This window comes from Centruroides vittatus, unplaced genomic scaffold (genome assembly GCF_030686945.1).
Source record: "Centruroides vittatus isolate TY-2023 unplaced genomic scaffold, ASM3068694v2 contig_824, whole genome shotgun sequence".
NCBI lineage: Eukaryota > Metazoa > Arthropoda > Arachnida > Scorpiones > Buthidae > Centruroides > Centruroides vittatus.
In genome coordinates, this window is record NW_027122537.1 from 345567 (window position 1) to 365462 (window position 19896).

General features: G+C 28.7%; 1 protein-coding gene across 5 annotated transcripts in view; it reads right to left on the reverse strand.

Annotated features, from left to right (window-relative positions):
- Positions 1-6724: 6724 nt before the first annotated feature.
- The window catches only part of d4, a 46517-nt gene continuing 33345 nt past the window's right edge, over positions 6725-19896 (reverse strand). For 2 of the 5 annotated variants that reach the window (XM_067278871.1, XM_067278870.1), the window contains exons 5-9: positions 19386-19625; positions 16961-17095; positions 8046-8158; positions 7881-7962; positions 6725-7808 (exon numbers count right to left, since the gene is read on the reverse strand). In XM_067278871.1, the coding sequence (XP_067134972.1) occupies positions 7762-7808; positions 7881-7962; positions 8046-8158; positions 16961-17095; positions 19386-19625 (617 nt within the window). In that variant the 3' untranslated portion in view covers positions 6725-7761. Of the gene's footprint in view, positions 7809-7880; positions 7963-8045; positions 8159-16959; positions 17096-18403; positions 19626-19896 lie in introns of those variants that run through there. The other 3 variants (XM_067278872.1, XR_010881886.1, XR_010881885.1) reach the window with 3 other exon arrangements.

The following is a 19896-nucleotide window of genomic DNA, read 5'->3' on the forward strand; positions in this document are numbered from 1 at the left end:
ATATACTTTTGTACATGGATTATATAGAATTTGTTAATGAATAATAATAAATAATTGATTTTTTCCATTTTTTTTAAAGCTGTATAGATTTATGATTGTGGATTAATAACAGAATTTTAATAATTCAGCAATTATAAAAAATATATAACCGTTAATTAGAAAAAATAATTAATTAATGCACATGTTTTGCTTCTCAAAGTCAAATGCTGTTTGATTTTGTCAATGTGCCATACTGTAAGAGACGTGATGGTCAGGAAAAGTCATGGAAAATAAAACAAAAATTTGAGTATGGACACTATATATAAATATTTTTTTTTTTTTTTGTTTTTTGACTTTCCGCTGTGTGGACCCAGAGGTGCTTGTTACCCAATTTTTACTATTCCCATCATGGGTTTGACCAGGCCCACAATTTGGATGGCCAAGTAGTAAGGGAGATGGTCTGACATATCTGGGACAGATCATCTCTCAAAAATTCCTACGGTTTTTCGACCACCCGGATTTGATCCTGGTTCCACAGAGCCGTAGGCTGGTGTTTTAATCACTTGATCATCCGACAGTCGATTAAGATTTGGCTGTTTTCTTTACTGTGATTGTAATTGTCGCAACACGTTTAACAACGTTTAAACGTTTTTCATTTTGACTTTGTCCTACACTTTAAGCAGAAAAAATTTAACTTGAAGTTGATTGTATTGTATGATTGCATTTCTTCGTATTTCTTTCAATATGGAACAGTGTTTTTGTAAGTTATTTCATATTAAAAGATAAAGGTATTTTTGATGTTTAATTGAAAAGTCAAATAAAAAATAAAATTTATTTTAAGTTACAGTTGAGTCTTCTGATTTGTTATCAATAATTAAAAAAATGAAATATTTTGTGTAACCTGTTATATTATATTGATTGATTTATCATATTATTATTACTGTTTTTAAGGTCTGGAACCTATCTTTCATTTTTCATATTGACGCTATCTCATTTTACATGGATATTTCAGGAACTTAAGCATCACGTAAAGAACAAAACTGGGTGTAATATCTTGACATGACAATAAATGAGAACAATTATGTATTGTTGATTTTACAGTCATACAAAACTTGCATCAGAAAAATTATTAAAAAACTGGTCATTAAGATTAATATTTATTATATGTAATGAATACATTAAAAAATACAATAAATAAACAATAAAATAGCAAAAAATAAACCAGAATGATAATTTTGATTATATTTAAAATTTCTGGGCCTAAAGAACAAAATTAATTCATAAAAAATGAAATGCTGTATTTCTGCACAAATAAGAGCATGCTCTTATTTGTGAAAATTGCTTGTTTTTTGTGTTTTTGAAACATATGTCCTGGTTCTCTTATAAAAGCATACCTCGCCTCGAGCTCTGTGTCAAATGTAAATTAAATATAAATATATTATTAACAATATGGCGATAACTCTGTTGTAACTAATAATAAATCAAAAAGCCAAAATAAAAAATTCTTTCGATACTATAAAAGTTTTTTAAAAACTGTTGGTTTTTTAGGTACTCTGCCAATTTTGTTACATAAAATGCATAATAGCATGCTCTTAGATGTGTGGAAATATGGTCATTAATAAAAGTGTTTATTTTTATTAAATGAATAAAATCTCAACCTTGCTGCTGCGATGCTCAACGCTCGCAGGAGTTGTGTTTCCGTGACATTTCGTAAATACTACACAATAATGTTTGTTTAACACACTAACAAACTGGACGAACGTAGTAACAATATACACATCCATACAAGTACACTTAAAATAAATAACCACTTCAGTTCTTTTTAAGGATTATTCCCTTAACTTTTCAAGAAGGAGGAGTGCCAATCCTCACTAAAACGAGATTACACTTCTACAGTACTCTCTATCTGTGGTTCTAATGTCAAACGCCTAATTTTGAAATACCGTTTTACTTATGGAACTTTTCCTCTGAAAGTAAAACGAATTCTTGGAATAGAATGAGTCTCCATTTGAATTACATATGGAAAATTTTAACGTGTAGTGCGAAGCAGGGTCTTAAAGCTGTCATAAAAAGTCTTAAAGGCCCTAATTATGAACTTCAAACAGATAATTTATCATCAAATAATTAACAGATTTCCCATTAAACAAAATATTTGTTTGTTATAATCACATTATTATTTTCTTTTCACTTAAAAAGAATTTATTGCTATTTTTCTGATACTGTATAGATTAGAAAGTTTAAATAAAGTAAAATTTGTAAACATTTTTCTTGTTTTATAATTATTTGAATTCAAATGTCATCATTATAATAACCTCAGAATAACTACTGTATGCTCCTTCCAGAAATATCTGTCATCACACGTACTCCCACAACACATATATGTGCCCTATGACTTAACCTTTGAAGTGAAAGCATTCATATAGAATATTATAGAAATACAAGGAATACAGTATTCACAATTAAACTGCTATGTCAGAATAATAACAAGTCAGAGGCAGGATTTTTTCCGAAAAGCAGCAGACACGGAATATTGTCACGTGGCACCTTCCTTGCTAGCACATGCACATCCCATCACACTGTAAGTGAAAGATTTGCCACCTACCGGACAGTCTTGCATCAGCACATCGCATTTTGGCCAGGGATTTCCCGCCACTTCGCAAAATGGCCGGCCAAAGTAGCATATACACTGCTTATTTCAAGTACATCGGACCTTGGCCACACCTCTCAGCCAATGTGCGAAACGACCAGCCAATTCAGAAACTGGCCAAACTTCGGGCTTTGGTCATAATATATATAAAACGGAAAAGTATTGGAATCGTGTCAAATTTGACCCTCCGAGTTTTTTATGTAATGTTAAGTGAGTTGGTGTGCGTGAGAGAATGCGTCAGGACCTTTAAACATTGCATCTCCTGGTGCACAAATATGTAACCTTTATGGTAAAATAAGTATATTGGCTATTTCTACGTTTTTATTCTTGATCAACTTTGATAACTCCGTCCTACTGTGCGGTGGCCAATGCAGTTAAAGTTCTATTTGTACTATATGTTCAGACACAGAAAGTTCCATTTACATGTACAGTACATATTCAGACAAGAAGCTTCCGACTTTCTTCGCAAGACATGAACAGAGATGGTCAAACAGTATGAATTAAATTCAGAATGCTTTTGGTTCACAGTGTGCAATCTCCGATGTAATGAATTCCGAAAAGTCGTGTCTTTTTAAGAAAATTTTATATTTTTTCCAATAGAACACTGAAATCATAATGAGACATTCTAAACTACTAGAAAAACTTTTCATCATCATCCACCTGTTCTCTGAAGAGGGACCAGTATTCTACATGAATCTTCCTTTCCCTTAACATTTTATGAATACAATAACAATGCGATGTTTATTTTCTCATTGTCTTCATCCAATAGCAATGCTATTAAACATAAATCTTTCAAAAGATAAATGGTCAAACATCGGGAAATAGTCACAGGCTGAAAATCTGACTATATTTTTTGTACGGAAATTTCCTGTCTGATAATGTTGTTGTCGAAACGTTACATATGTATCTAGTAAAAGTAACCTTTTAGAGGTTTGTTTACACTATACAAAATACTCCACAAAAAATGAAAATAGGATTATAACGATTCTAAAAAATTACTTTTTGGTGAACATTGAATGATATGTATGAAATTGTCTGCAATTAACATTTTGATGTACTTTTTTGGTCTCTATCTTATAAGCTAAGAGGAGCTGTTTCCAGGTTCATCATAAGTTCGGCCAGGACCGAACTTATGATGAACCTGAATATAGTGAAGGTCATTTTCTGATGGATCCAGGATGAAATTTGAACCGGGATCCCTCAGAATATTAGGCTGATGCCTTTACCACAACTGATATCTGGCCAGGAAATATGGACATTATAAGTGTAATGGTCAGATGTTATAATATGACAATTTGTTATATAATGCAATTTGATAACTTGTGCATTGAAGACTGCCTCTAAACTTCAGTTCCTATTATATTTATTAAAAATAAATATATTAGCCAAGTAGTTGTGATATAATGCAAAGATTCAATTGAAGAAATTGAATCTTCAAAAAAAAAAAAAAAAAAAGAAGTTTTATTTTTTAATATAAATAAAGTTCTTGACTTAAACAGTCGAATTATACATTTAAGATGTATCATATTTCATAAGTTCAAAATTGTTTTTAATACCAAATCTTTAATTATAGCCATTATTGCTATTCTCGAGTAGCATTTTAATTTAGTGATCTATTTTGAATTCCTAAGTTTCTTATACTGAGTTATGATGCAGTCACTCTGCTGCAGAAATTAAGTATTAATCATGGCCTCCAGACCAGGATCATTGGTGAGACCCCCTCCTTAGCGGTGTGAGACGAGGGACTTAACCACCCCCACTGCCACTTTGGGATATGATAAGGCAGCTAAATGACAAAAATTATTATTTCCATTCACAAATTAAGCACACATTTACAAAAACATAATTAGATTTATTAGAGACAATAGAGGAATTACACTGACAAATTTTACAATGACAAACACGATAAAAACAAAAACAAAATAGGAACCAACACAAGAATGGAAAGAATGGCAGAAATTGAAAAACAAAGCGCATCAAGACAAAACTCAAGAAACTAGCGATTAAATAATTTCGCAGTAAATTTTCTGGCTTTTGCCAAATAAAATTTTTTGATTACATCACTGAAATTTGTTTAGCTAAATCATTTTCAATGCACAAAATTGCTAGGTTATTTAGTCATTCCTGACCAGCTGAGTTTCTTTGCCACGTCTTCAGTGAATTTGCCAGTTTACTGAAAGACCTCTGGCAAAATCTCACGAAAGATATTGTTTGGCTGTCAATTGCCATAATTGTAAACGGAAAAATTCTGATAAGTTTTTTCAGCTTTCCTCGTGACTCAGAAAGGTAATTTTTATACTTTTATGATTGTTATATTAAGTTAGAAGTTAGTTTAATAAATATTCTAAGCTATTATTATTATGTCAAGCATTAAATACTCCAGTTAAATTGAACTCAATATTCCACAAGAAAATCTAAGCAAAACAAAAAACACAAGCTGACCATCTTCATACTGGGCCCCCTGTCTAGGGTCCAGTCAGTCACTACCATGTGGGGGCCATGGTATTAATGTATCAACATGGTTATACTGTACACAGTACTAAACTAGAGCAACTACTAACGTAGTTGACTATTTTCAACTGTAAATACTAATTACTATATGCATGCCAGATCTATATATAACTTGATAATTTCAATTTATCTTTTACTGTTTAAAAATTTTTTTATATCCAAAAACGATTCTCACAATGACCAAATCAATGGATTTGATTGTCATTATTGGATTTGGCACCAATGATAACCATATTATCAACACTTGTATTTTGAATTTTCATATCATTAACACTTATTAATTCTAATAATGGATTAAAAAACAGAATTATGATACAGAAAATGGTATGTTTTGACTTTCAAAATTCAACATCAAGTTGATAGTTTTAAATTATAATCTATTACAGTTTTGTATAATTAGATCTGTAGAAACATACCAAAATATTTCTCAGCAATTTTAAAATATTTATGATAAAATTTGCTTTTTTAAATAGTTTATTCTATCAAAACACACAGCAATGCTTTTGTTTCTCAGTCGAATAAATCTTTATACATTTTCAAAAAATAAAATTTACCCAAATCATCTCATTTTTTCTTACCTGTTATAGCATCTAAGTTTTAAGTTTTTTTGGATAATGGATCTATTGCCGAATATATCGCTTATCAGACAATATATTTAATTCTGTGTTTGAGAAAAAATGATATTATAACATCAATTCAATAATTCCTACTTTGAATTATATTAATTAATTAATATTTTATTCCCAAATTAACATATATTCTCCCAGATAAAGAATGTCTACACTATAATAAATTTTGTTTCAAATATATCTGTTTGAATCCTCTAAAGCAGTGTTTCCCAAGTAATGTGCTTAGCACATTGGTGTACTTTGAAAGAACTTATAAATGAATCGCAAGAAACTTAAAATAATAATAATAAATTTCTGAATCTTATTTTTTCTAATGATAGAATTTTCATTTCAGCAGAAAATGTAAATTACAATTTTTTGGTGCATTTATGAAAATATTTGTTGTTTTTTTTTTAATATATATTTTATTAATTCATTTTTTGCTTTTCTGTGTCATTTTTATATTACTCGGATAAATGTAATAAAATCGTCACAATCAATATTAACCTTTACATTTTATCAGACAATTTAATTCAATTTAGTGAAATTTTATATTTTCTGAATATTTAAAATTTTCATCAATGTATTTGATAGTTTAACCTATTGTTGGGGTTTCAGTTTTGTCAATTGTGCTGCATGTTTTAACACAAAAAATGAGCAAGAATGAAGTACAGTACATATTTGAGAAAATACATTTTGTACCAAAAGATCTGAAATAAAAATTTTTTTTTATACCCACAAAATAAAATAATGATGCAATGATAATAAAAAGAGTAACAGTTTTTCACAATGTGCCACCAAAATCTTGCATTCTATAGTTTGTGTGACAACTAAAAATAAATTGGAAAACACTGCTCTAAAGATGGCATTGTATATTTACTAATTTAAAATTATATATTCTTGCTTTTATGATGGAAACTTTTCTTCTTTCTTTCATTGATTTTCATTACTAAGAAATTCAGGAAACATTAGACAAGCATTCCTCTAAATGACATAACTTTAATCACATGTTCATAAAATCATATTTAATCCGATAAGAGAATTCAAACTGACGATATTAATATATGTATTGCTCAAAATATTAAGAGACAATAATGTTCTATTAATAAAATAGACAAATTTTTATGTATAGCAGATATAATTTGTAACATGCTAAAACAATTATAAAGTACATTTCACAATTAGTAAATATAATATGTTTTTTAGAAGTGTTAACTGTAATGATAACTAGGTATATTGTATCATCAACAGATACAGCTTCTAAAACACATCATATCTGCTAATTGGAAAATAGAATAAAAGGCTATTTTTTAATATTTTAATGCCATTTTCTATTTATTAAACAGGAAACGACTTTGCTTGATTTCTGCAATATTACAAAGAAAATCAAGCATTTTAGTTAACTTACAAATAAAAAGTTAATATTTTAAAAATTATAATTAAAATAATGTTCTTTTAAGTAAAAAAATATATGAAAATTAATTTTATTTGTTTTCATCATTTGATTAGCAATATTTTAAAGTAGAAGATTAAATAAAAAATAAATCAGGATAACAAATACATAGGTATTTAATTCTTATTGTATTCTTTAATTTTTTAGCATTATAAAATTTCTGCTATTCTAAAAGGAACCCTGAACAATTTTTAATCATGTATGGCTCAGTTGGCCTATTTTATTATAGCAATACAATATTAATTTGTTGTTCATTTTTGGAAATGATTAAAGCATATATTTTGGGATAAAATATTAAAACTAGTAAGTACCAGACTTACACATAAATATAAACTGTTATTTTTGTGCTGTTTAAAACTTTCTGCACAAAGCAGCAAAAATAATATATAAAACGTTTCTTGGATCTAACAGAATTCACAAATACACATTGACATTTTAGCGGCCAGGAGAATTTCTAGGTATGCCGCCGGTCACAGATGAATAGTTATCCTTAGTGAAATAGTAATGACAAATGAATTACTTAAGGCTCTCGACGGAATGGTATTTTTGTATAGTAGTAAAGGTCACTTCTTTCCATATTCTTCAATGCATAAATGACAACTCCATGAACCTATATTAAATTGAAAAATATTTCAACATATATGGTAAAACTAAACTGATAAAAGTAATTATACATACTAACCTTCTGGTGGTTCAGAGAGAGGAGGATTTAGACAATACATGTGATAGCCCCGGTCACAATCATCACAGAACAATAACTGATCCTTCAATAAAAATTATATCCATACATATTAATTAAATTATTATTGATGAATATAAATTCATATAAAATATAAAAAATAATTACATCGTTATCAGATGTGCCACAGAGACCACAGGACTTGCATTCAATGCACTGCCATCTGTATTTTTTGACTGAGTTTGTCATATTTGGTGTGAACTGAAGGCATGTTGGATGTGCTACAATGTAAAATAAAATATTTTTACATTTAAAAACTAAATTTTATTTTACTTTTAAAACACCATATATATTTATAATAATTAAATCAATTATAAATCTTAGACAAAAAAAAATACATCATCATCATGACAAATTTTACAATTCCTGAAGTCTGAGATGGCAGCTTGTCCACATACTTCTAGTCCAAATTGTTTATCATATTAATTAATTACCCATACTGTAGCCTGATAATAATCCAGTTGTATCATTTGATTAATAAAGTATATCAGGTTTGGTTCTATATGTAACTCATAAAGTTCAAAAGATTAATCTTTACAATAACTTTTCCATTATTATATACTTTTTGAATCTAAATAATGAATAAAACTCTTGATTTTTGAAAAAATAAAAATGCTATTACAGTACAAACACCACATAAAAGGAATTAGAAATGCACATATAGGATGCATCAGAACCAAAAAAAAAACAAGAAAGTGGATTTGTGGTCACACAATAATGGTTATGAGGTAACATTAGCATGGTCAATTCTCTCTAGTTACAGAGATATTGGACATAAAACACTGGAAATGAACACCTAGAAGTAATCTTACCTTTCTGGCATATCTTGTATTAAGCATTGTAAATGTCACTGTACCAGTCTGTAAATGTGAAATTTAGACATTTTGAAAAACTTTATTGACAATTAACAATGATTACAGTTTAGTCTTGTAGGTAATCACTATCAATATCAATCACATTTCACTACCTTTGCTGCAAACTTTCAATCCTGTGAGCATAGAATAACTGGAGTTTATATTTGAAGAAAGTCTTGTGTGTCTTTCTCACATAGGCATTGTCATCAAACTGAATAGTGGCAATACGGTTCTGTGGGTGTGAAACAGATTGTAGTCAGCTGGTTATAAGTCTGGGCTGTAAGGTGGATGAAGCAGAACATCCCACTCAGTCAGGCCAGCTTCTCTGAGGGTCATCTTTGCTGTATGTGCTGCATTGTCATGGTGGTATTTAAACTTTGTCAATTTTTGGAGTGCATGGGAACACATAAGTTGTTGTGCTAATTCTCTGGTGGTCACTGCAGATACTACTTTTGTATACTGTCTATCAGTTGCAGGAGAATGTTGTTATCAATTTTCATCTTGAAATGTGAAATCTGCACTCTTCAATTTTTTGACGAATTGTAGCAGGCCTGCCTGATGATTGCATCCTTTCCAAATTCCTTGCGATATGCTGTGACCACTTTTGAAGTGATAAAAGTACATATTTGCATGCTGTTGCTCTGAGTTTCATATTGTCAGACATTTCTGGTATGCCTATTTTTAATGAAATATGTGATGAAATCCCCTTGTACTCTACTAATATACTCAAAGCAAATGTTCTAGAAAAAATTGAAATATCTAAATTTTACCTTTATAACCTGATATAGTTTATCTGTGACAAAAAATAAACACTAGTTTCAGTCATGTTTATTTCTCTCTCTCTCCTATTAAAGAGTTTCTTGAAATGTTACCTATTTACAAGGGTTGATTGATAAAGGTTTCCATTTTTATAAAATTAGTTTAGAAATAGATAGGATAATGCAGCAATTTTAAATACTAGTACAAATCGGTTAATGTGAGCCTAGGTATACAAAATGGCGGCGCTTCCGGTAACCTCGATGGGAAGTGTTTTTAGAAAAGAAATGTAGATGATGCTGATAGTAATGATGCCTTCGTATGCAAATATCCATCAAAAAATTCTGTTCAAAAAACACGAGGAATAATGTGAATTTCGAATTTTGGTTACGATGTAGACGGATTATGCACGTTGTTAATTTTTTTAAAAGTGTGTGTGTTTTTTTAAAGTTTGTACAATTTACTTGAAGCCTAAAGTTATCGAGGAGGAAAGTTTGTCAATGGTAATTAACATGTTAAACGTGTCCTTAATGTGTTTAATGTGTGTTAAATGTCATAAAAGCATATTAAAGGTATGTTAACATTGTGTGAGGTAAAAATTTTGTAAAGGGTTTATATGTGGTTCAAATGTGCGTTTAAAGTGTGTAAATGTGTTCAAAAGTGTTAAATTTTGTCATAACCAAGGATATGTAATAGTTTGATTTCCGACCCGAAAGACAACGTGAACGACACATGGAAGGCTAGGTGGCTGTGGATTGCAGGTGCCACCCTCTGTGGAGACGCTGCCTATCGTAGATGAAAAGGCGAGAGATGTGAATCCTAAGACTGCAGTTCTTAAGAGGAGTAAAATTTATGTACAATACAGGCAAATTTTGTTCGAACCATTGATGTATAGAATCTTGTAATTCACTTTGTCCATGCATCGATTGAATTTATAGGTAGTATGATGACTTTTTTATTTTTCGTTTATGGTCCAAGAGTAGGAAAAAGTAAGTAGCAAATTTACGTTTTAAAAATGTTTTAGTTTTAAAAAAGTTTAAATATAAATGCGTTTAGGTTATTGTCGACATCGGCCGACAATAACCTAAACGTCGGTCGCCATCTTGTTGCACATGCAAATGTGCAAACAAGATGGCAACCGGAAGCGCTGCCATTTTGTATACCTAGGCTCACATTAACCTAAAAATCATTTACTTTAATCATATATATTAATTTTTTAACATAATGACCATTTCTAGTGATGCATTTTTCCAAATGTTTAGTTAATTTTTCATTGCACAAAAGAAAACCTCTAGTTTTTCTTTGATTTCTTCCCATACAGCGGGAGTAGGAAAAATTTTTTCTCTGTAGGTCATCAAGAAAGTTGTTAAATCACCAGGATCACATTGAAAAAACCACTGAACCATTGTAAATATAAATATATACAGTCAAACCTGTTTTTATGCGCTCTTTTTATGTGCGATTTTTATTTGTGCGATTTTTTTAATGCGAATTTTTAATTTGTGCGGTATAGTTGGCGACTAGTCTCGTGCGATTCGTCATGTCTTACGTTGACTTATTATAGCTAAATAAACTTATTATAGCATAAATGCACTTATTATAGTAATATTATTGCATGAATATGCGAAAAATGAAATAATTTACTTTTTAAGTCAACAAAACACCACCTGGACAAAAATATGTAAAACAGACGATAGACCAGACGATGCAGTCAAGTGCTGACATCTGTTGTCAATAAATTCTATTTCGTACGGTTTTGAGTTATTTTCTATGTGAGACTTTTTTTATGCGGTCCCTGTTGACCGCATAAAAAAATATTGTTTAATTGTGTCGCGAAAACTATTATTTACAGCCATTCGTGAAGTTTCGTGAGATTTTTTTTAATGCGTTTTTTTAATGCGGTCCCTATCCCCCGCATAAAAACAGGTTTGACTGTATTTGTATATATGTATAGTACTTGCCAAAAACCTATTTTTCAAATTTCCTCCAAAAATACTAACACTAGAGCTGTTCACTTTTTAAAGGAATTTTGTTTTTTATGCTTCTGTCAACATATTGAAGTAAGTAATTGTTGTCCAAGTAGGGCCTACTGTAATAAACATAAACAAAACCTGTATCTATTTGTTTTACAGTAAAAAAAAAGTTGGAAAGCAAGAGTTTTTCACTGTAAATTTACTTTGAATAATATTTTGCTTCTTATAAAATTAAATAGAATAATTCACAAGAACTTCTCAAAATCTCCTCTGCAAATGTATACATGTAATTGTATACAGCAAACAAGTTCAACTTCCATGTATTCAATAAATCAATTTTTAACATTTAAAATAAAGCTTCAGTTTGTACAGTACATGTTGATACAACTATGTTTTCCATTTCTGTTATCTTTTTGGTGGGAGGTTTAATTTTATTTTTTGATATGAATTGTTGGTAGGCCAAATCTTAAAGACAAAGCAGAATTTGAAAAATATTTATATAGGATTTTATACAATCATCAGTTCTTTGGCAATGCAAATGGGTAGATTCTACATAAATTGGAACCAAAAAAAATTGAAGACATTTTTGTTCCAATTTTTAATAGGATCTGATGATGGGATGGGATGTCTTGGAATAAATGTAGGACTCCTTTATTTATTCTAATGTTAAACTATCCTTACTTTTTATGGAGTTGTGCAATTTTCTTAAATAGTTTAAATTACTGGCATTATGTTGAAGTTGGTAGCAGACAAACAATTACTGGATGAATTGTTTATTAATTAATAATAATAATTACAAAGGTAGAAACAGCCAGAATAATTTCTGTTGAGTCAATTGTGAACTCAAATTTTGCCTCAATGTATTATCGTATCCTATTTAATGTAATGGAACAAAACACAAAACTGCAGCAGTTGGCTCAATATGTGGTTTCCTCATGACAAATGGGCAGCAGAAGTTGTTAAGTTCATATTTTGTTCCACACTGGTAAGTGTGAGTGTTCAGACATAAAACTCTATAAACTATAACATTGTTCAGACATAAAACAGGTCTTCTTATTCTGATAATATAATATGTCTAGAGGAAATTCTGATTTATAAAATCAGAATTTCCTCTAATTGCAGTTTTATTTACTTACTTAGCATAATGTTTCAGTTCAAGTGAGTCCAGAGTGATTACTAAAAGTGGTATGTGTGTCCATAACTATCATTACAACTTTCTTTCCACTATATGAAACTATATCTTATAATTGATTCTTATATTTTACATGTAAGATTATATTGAAAAAATGTAATCTTTAGACACAAGTAAATTATAAATAGCTATGATAAATAAAATAAGTTTAATTGGCAATGTTTTTCACTAGGTTTACACAAAAACTGACTTTTTAAAAAACCAGTTTTAAAATCTCAACTTTTCTACAAAACTGGTTTTCAAATTTTTTACTCCTCCCCCAAAAAACAGAAATTAGGAATATTTATAACTTATTTTAAAACTTTTAATTTATGTAATATTTATAAAATTTCAAAAATATAACAAAATAAAATCGACCAACATCTACACAAAACAAAAAAGGAAATGCTATATTATCATATTAAACTATAAAATATACTCCATAGAAAACCATAAAGAAAAATGAACAACACTGAATGCCTACAAAATATTTTATTTCTTATTTTTACTAAAAAAAATATGATTTTAGAAAGCAAAGAACGTCTATAGATCTATTGCTCAACCATGTCCTTATTTTGTGCACAAAATTGTCAGAAATAGAAAAAAAACTCTCTTGCTACTGAGCTGGGTTTAATTGTCTTTAAAGCATTAAATAATAAATCTAAAATTTTTGTTCTTCTGTTTGTACCCTCTAATACTAAAAACTCCTTTTTTAGTGTCTTAGGACAAAGTCACTTCTTCAGGTTCTTGGAGATATTTATGCATTGATTTTCCATAGCATTTTTTAAAGCTACAGCTTGATTTTCTTCTTTACCACTTTTTCATCATTGCAGTCATCTTCTATAGAATAATTTGGATATAATCTCGATAATATTTGTCCAGATAACTTAATATCAGATTTTGCAGCTAGTGGAAGAAATACACTAGACGATTTTGTCCAAACATTTTGTGGATTTTGTAAATAAAAGAGAAGTGTTACTAACCCCATTTGTCTTCTCTCTTGAATTTGTACCTCTACAGCATGTAACAACTTGGAACTAATTTCAATTTTCAAATTTTTCAATTCACATAACAGGAATTCAAATATGCCTTCACTTGTTAATAAATAGGACGACAAGATGCAAACTTTGTCATCCTAAGGCATCAGCAACTAAACGTATTGGTCCTTAAACTTTAAGGAACAATTTTACAATACTCTGCTTCGTTCCATGTGTGAGAAGCACTGATGTCATTAAAAACTAACACAACACATTCTTTTAAGTGTACAAATCTTTCTATTGTATTTCCATTGAAAGATTTCTCCCTATTGTAGAGAGAATTGGACAGTTTTTAGGTATAGGGGGTCTTTTTGTTTTTGTAGTTAGTTTTATGAAACTTAGTATTTAACAATATTCCCATTTTATGCCAGAGATGATTTTGTGTCAAAATGTTGATGTTTTTAATCAAATAATTAATTTATTTATATGTTTAATAGGCTCAAAAACCGGTTTTTTAGTTGGGAAAACCTGGTTTTCAAATATACAAATTTCTTCAAAAAATCAATTTCCAAAACTGGGTTTTAAAAACTGACAAACCCTAGATTTCACTGACATTTAGTGTCCAAATCATACAGCAAGTAGTTTTGTGGGTAAGAAGTTCTATTTTTGACTATCACAAGAAAAATTACCTTATATAGTTAACATCTCTTATAGTGAACCCTAAATGTGATCATATTAACCTTATTAAGACATATTAAACTAGAAAATACACTCAAGTTTTTTATTGTAGCTTCTAATACCAAAATGATAACAATGTAACTCTGGCTACTTGAGAATATTGACATATTTGGAGTTGATGGAATGTGGAAATAAAGTTATTACTTTAATTTCTCTTACTCAAATTTATTTATGCTAAAATAACGTATATATGAAATAAATTCCTCATGGTTGTTTGATATCACTTTTTCCTGGTAAGCATTGAAATCTTTTCCATTATTTATCAGGTCATTGAAAAAGATTCTTTTGTAAAGTACAGGGTGATTCAAAAGTCACAGAAATGCTTAAAAAAAAGTGGGATTTTTTTAGGTGTAATAAAAATTTTAGTATCAAAATAGTTAAATTTCTTGCCATAGATGGCACTGTAAAAAACTGAAATCATTTGTAAATTTATTAAAGTAAAAATAAAACAATAAAAATGTTCTTAGTGTAAGCTCTAATAATTCTGTGAAGCTGTTACTAGTGTTGCTAGAGCTTACACTAAGAACATTTTTATTGTTTTATTCTTACTTTAATAAATTTACAAATAATTTCAGTTTTTTACACCTAAAAAAATCTTGCTTCTTCTTAAGCATTTCTGTGAAAACCACATCATCTTACTGTAAATAGTTTGCGAGTTATTAATTTTTAAAAATTTCTGTGACTTTTGAATCACCCTGTACTTGTCAATATACTACAGAGCATCTAATGAACAGATTGCAGTGAAATTCATATGGCATTATACTACAAGCAGTATTGAATAAAGAAAGGTTAATTATAACCATTTAACGTATTTAGTTTTACATATTTCTGTTATAAATTTTAAAGTGGCAGTACTAAAAATTTTAAATGAGAACTTTATTTATAAAATCATAAGTTCAAATTTATATGAAAATGGACCAAATAAATCATCTATTTTTAAGCAATATACATATAAAAATAATAAAATTCTACAAGACAGCTTCATTTATAGAAGGAAACATTTATTTACATTACATAAAAATTTGGAAGATAATTAAATCAAGCAATTCTACAGATTATTATTATAATTATTGGCAAAAAAAAAAAAATAACCTAGCCCTTCATTTTCATGGTAATTGAATTGATTTCAGTTTAACATAATGGAAAAATATGACAAGTTTGTTTTACATAGTGTAAAGTAGCAAGAGATATTTTTATTTATAGTTATATTTAGTTACTTGCATTATACATTTTTCATTTGTTTCTGTTATTCTTAGTTTTGAGGGTTGAGCTATGTTAAACTTAAACTGCTATCTCAATATTTCCTGGCTAGTACATTACTTGCATAATTTCATACTAACAATGAAAGGAATTGCATCTCACTAATTTAGAGTTTAAATATTAAATAATATCATACTATACTTTTGTAACTAGATACTAGTAAAAACACTAGTTATGAAACATTTTATTTTTATTTTTTGTAAGCATGTTCAATATGCAAATTAACATTATATAAAAGACGATTTTTAATTAAAGTCATACTGCAATCTATCAATAGATGTCACTTCTGCTAGTCAGTGTATAGCTGTGGAATTGTTATTGATTGATTGATATGGTGCTGACTAGGGGTTCTCCTTCTAGGTTCTTTCCCTAATCAGGTTAATTATCCAAGATTTTGAATAACTGTAATTTTGTAAATTGTACTATTCATTTTCGTTATCGTAAATACTGAATTTGAAACTTATTGTCCTGGAAATTTTTTACATCAGAATTGTTATAAGTATTTAAACTTAGAAAAATTTACAGGAAATTTTTTCTTTTATTTATAACAGACAATACATAAAATATGTCCTGAAATTTCTTATTGCACTATTGTCCTGGCAATTTTTTTTAATCAAATGTATACTTTTTAATTGATTGTGCCTTCACCAGATGGAAGATTTTAATATTTTACATATTGAAGCAGATGAGTAATCTTTAAAAAAAGATTGATTCAGCCCAGAAGACACTTAATTCCTGATGTGTGTGAAAAGGACAAAGTTTAAGGACACATTTTATGTATTGTCTGTTACAGGAAATTTCTTTTTTATAACTTTTCTAACTTTATAACAATTCTGTTTTATACTAAGTTATTATTATTGAAATTATAACTTATGTTTGTAGTCAGAAATTCTAGTACTGGTATTAATAGTTTAATACAAAAAAAGTTTTTTTTTACCTTACAAACGCCTGTACCGGAGTTATTTCTTTTGACGTTTTGGATCTTGCAACAGTATTATTATTTTTTTCTTAAAATGACTCTTCAATATTAGTCTTCATTGATAAAGTTAATGTCTAGGCCTATACCAATTATGACTAGAGATCAGATTTGCTGGCTACTAGAGGTAGATATCTACCTCTAGTAGCTACCAAATCTGATCTCTAGATCTCTACTAAATTTGCTACTAGAGGTAGATATCTACCTCTAGTAGCAAATTACTTAGTATTAATTATTAAAATTAGCAGATTTATAGCCTGAGTATTTAAGGCAATTGTTTGGCTATGTATCTATATTTATACATATCTCAATAATTACCTGATCTGCCACAATCAGCACATGAAACAAGTTCTTCAGCCTGTCTCGTCTTTTTATTTTCTACATTATCACCAAGACAGAAATCACAATAAGGACTCGCAGATACTCCAGATTTTCCAGAGGCACTCTTCTGACCTAATAAATAAAAGACAAAACAAAAATATTTTAAAAAGGTATTTATAAAAATGAGCTTATGCTACAACTGAAGAGAACGAAATTCAGAAATATTTTTCATATAATTTATAATATCTTGCTTTTTTATATTTGTTTTAAATATATGAGTTCTAATTTGATTTTGTGTGCCAAAAATATTTAAATAGAGTATAAATGTTAGAAATATTTCATATTAATATAATTTTAACGATTTCCACTTTACAAAATATACGCATATTTTTTTTTAATATTGGTTTTACTGTATTTAATGCTTTTAAAATTAAATCATGTCATGCAAACTTATAAAATATACTTTTTAATTAAAATTACTCCTATATAATTCTGTATAGTTTGACTGCTTGGTGTTAGTAATTTTAGATTGTCAAGTAAATATTACAGAAAACTTCAACACAAAGATGTTAATAAAACATCAGAAACTGAATTTTATACTTCCAAAGTATATATACATTTTTACAAAATGAACTGTGATTAAAGAGAACATATCCTTACAAAGTTACATAATGACATGCATAATAAGCACTTACATTAAGACCACATGAAAGATAGTTCTGCTATGATCTGATATTATTATTATGACAGTTATATCCTAAACTAGCTTTTGTACAAAATATCTTGAGACTACATGAACTAGTAAACAGGAAATTAAGAAAAAATTTTAAAGTGAGAAATTAAAACTGATTTACTGCAATATTATTTCAAAGTTATAACTTCACTTTTATTATAAAATGTAAAATAGTAGTCAAAACAGAGCCAGAGACCAATGAAATTTAAGAGTAATGAATTATTTCAATAATTATCTACTGAAATCACTAAATTTTATCTGTATTTATTAAGACATAATACAAAAAGAATTTCTTTGCTGTAGATTTCAAAGTAATTTATATTTAAAATTTAATGTATATATGTTACTGTTTTATTTATTACAACAGTTAGTTTATATTTTTAATATATGAAGAATTTAAATTACATTTTCATTAAATAATAAATTTAATCTGCAGGTGATAGAACAAATTTGATTGACATAAAAAGGAAAATCAGAAGTGTAATGTGAATCATGTATTTAGACATTTCTGTGCTTCCATTTTGACCACTAAAGATAAATACAATAAAACCTTTATCAACTGTATCATAAACTGCACACAATCATAAAAATTGCAAGATACAATTATTTAAAGATAAAAAAAAGAGAGTGAGAGAGAGACAGAAAAAAAGAAATACATTTAAAATGCAATCATTTATATATCTATTAACGGAGAATCGATCACACACCTTGCACAATTGTAGCACTCTTGATCCCAATTTGTGCAGTTGATGAAGGTTCTACTGTATATCATATCATGAATTTCAACAAACCTTTCACGAAAATAATTAATGGAAAACAAATGAAATAACATTACAGTAGTATATTAGTAATAAAATTAAAATTGCAACAATAAAAATAAATTACATTTTTATCGTGACAGAAGAACAAAAGTTAGAGAAGATCATTACAGTTGGTATCTTACCATTGCAGCATGCAAACTATCAAACAAGCAACTAAGATTATTTTACTTCAGGAATTATTAATATTTTTATATAGATTTCAATACTAAATTTCTTAACATTACAGAATTTTTAATTTTATATTCCACAATAATTAAAATAATTAATATATGTAAAATATGAATTCCACACAATTCCTTATGCTTCCACTTTCAATATTCTACCTGAACATACCAAATATAACAGTTTATTCACTGGCAGGTTTCAGGAAATCTCAATCCACTAGACCAAGTAAGCAGACATTCATAACAGCTGATATCTTTGCATTTCCAACAATTCTTTATCTCAAATGCAGACGGAAACAAAAATTTAGTTAATTTTTGGTTTTGGAATTTTTTATTTGTTTTTAACAACAAATATCTAATATATTTTGTTTAAAAATTCATGCAGTTAAACAGGACATGGTTATACAAAACAATTTACACCAAACATAAACATATGGAACAACAGGTGAATTGTGACAAGTGATAATGATTGAAATACATCTGTTAAAAATTACATGCATCAATACACAAACAATAAAGATTGTGTTCTTTTTGACACGGAAGACACACATTTCTACCAACTTCTTCTCCTGACATTTTTTTAGTTATATGTCAGTTAAAAATATAAATCATATCTAACATTATTTTCTACCATGCAATGAGAGAAACCATGTAAGGAGAAGAAGAGGTATGATGTTTATTGAGGCTGTGAATGTCTGCCGTACCATTGCTTGGAATCTTTAGGAAAGATAGGAAGCTGTCCTGAAATTTCCTCAAACCTGCAAGTGGATTGTCACTGGAAGGTCCAGCTGAAGAAGGTGTTGATCCTGTCACATGACACGAAGGTGATGCATTAGAAGGTGCATTGCTTGAATCCTCCTCTGTGTTTTCTGCTGATACACTATTGTGACTATGCATATAGTGATAAGATAGGCCTGGACGAGTCTTGTAGCGAGCACCACAAACTGAAATAAAAAAAATTCTTAAATATTACCAAGAATTGAGTGCCCAGTTATCCTATACATATGACTGACACTATTACATTTAATATTGAATGAAATTATTTTATTTTAAATTCCTTGAATATTTTCTCCTTATGAATTTCAAACGCTCTAAATATGTTATTAAAAACAGACTTTAAAGCTTTATTCAAAAAGGTATAGTACTTTTTAATAAACTGTTGAACATTTTCATTTCTACATGTTAAATTATAAATAATTCAAATTATCATTTAAA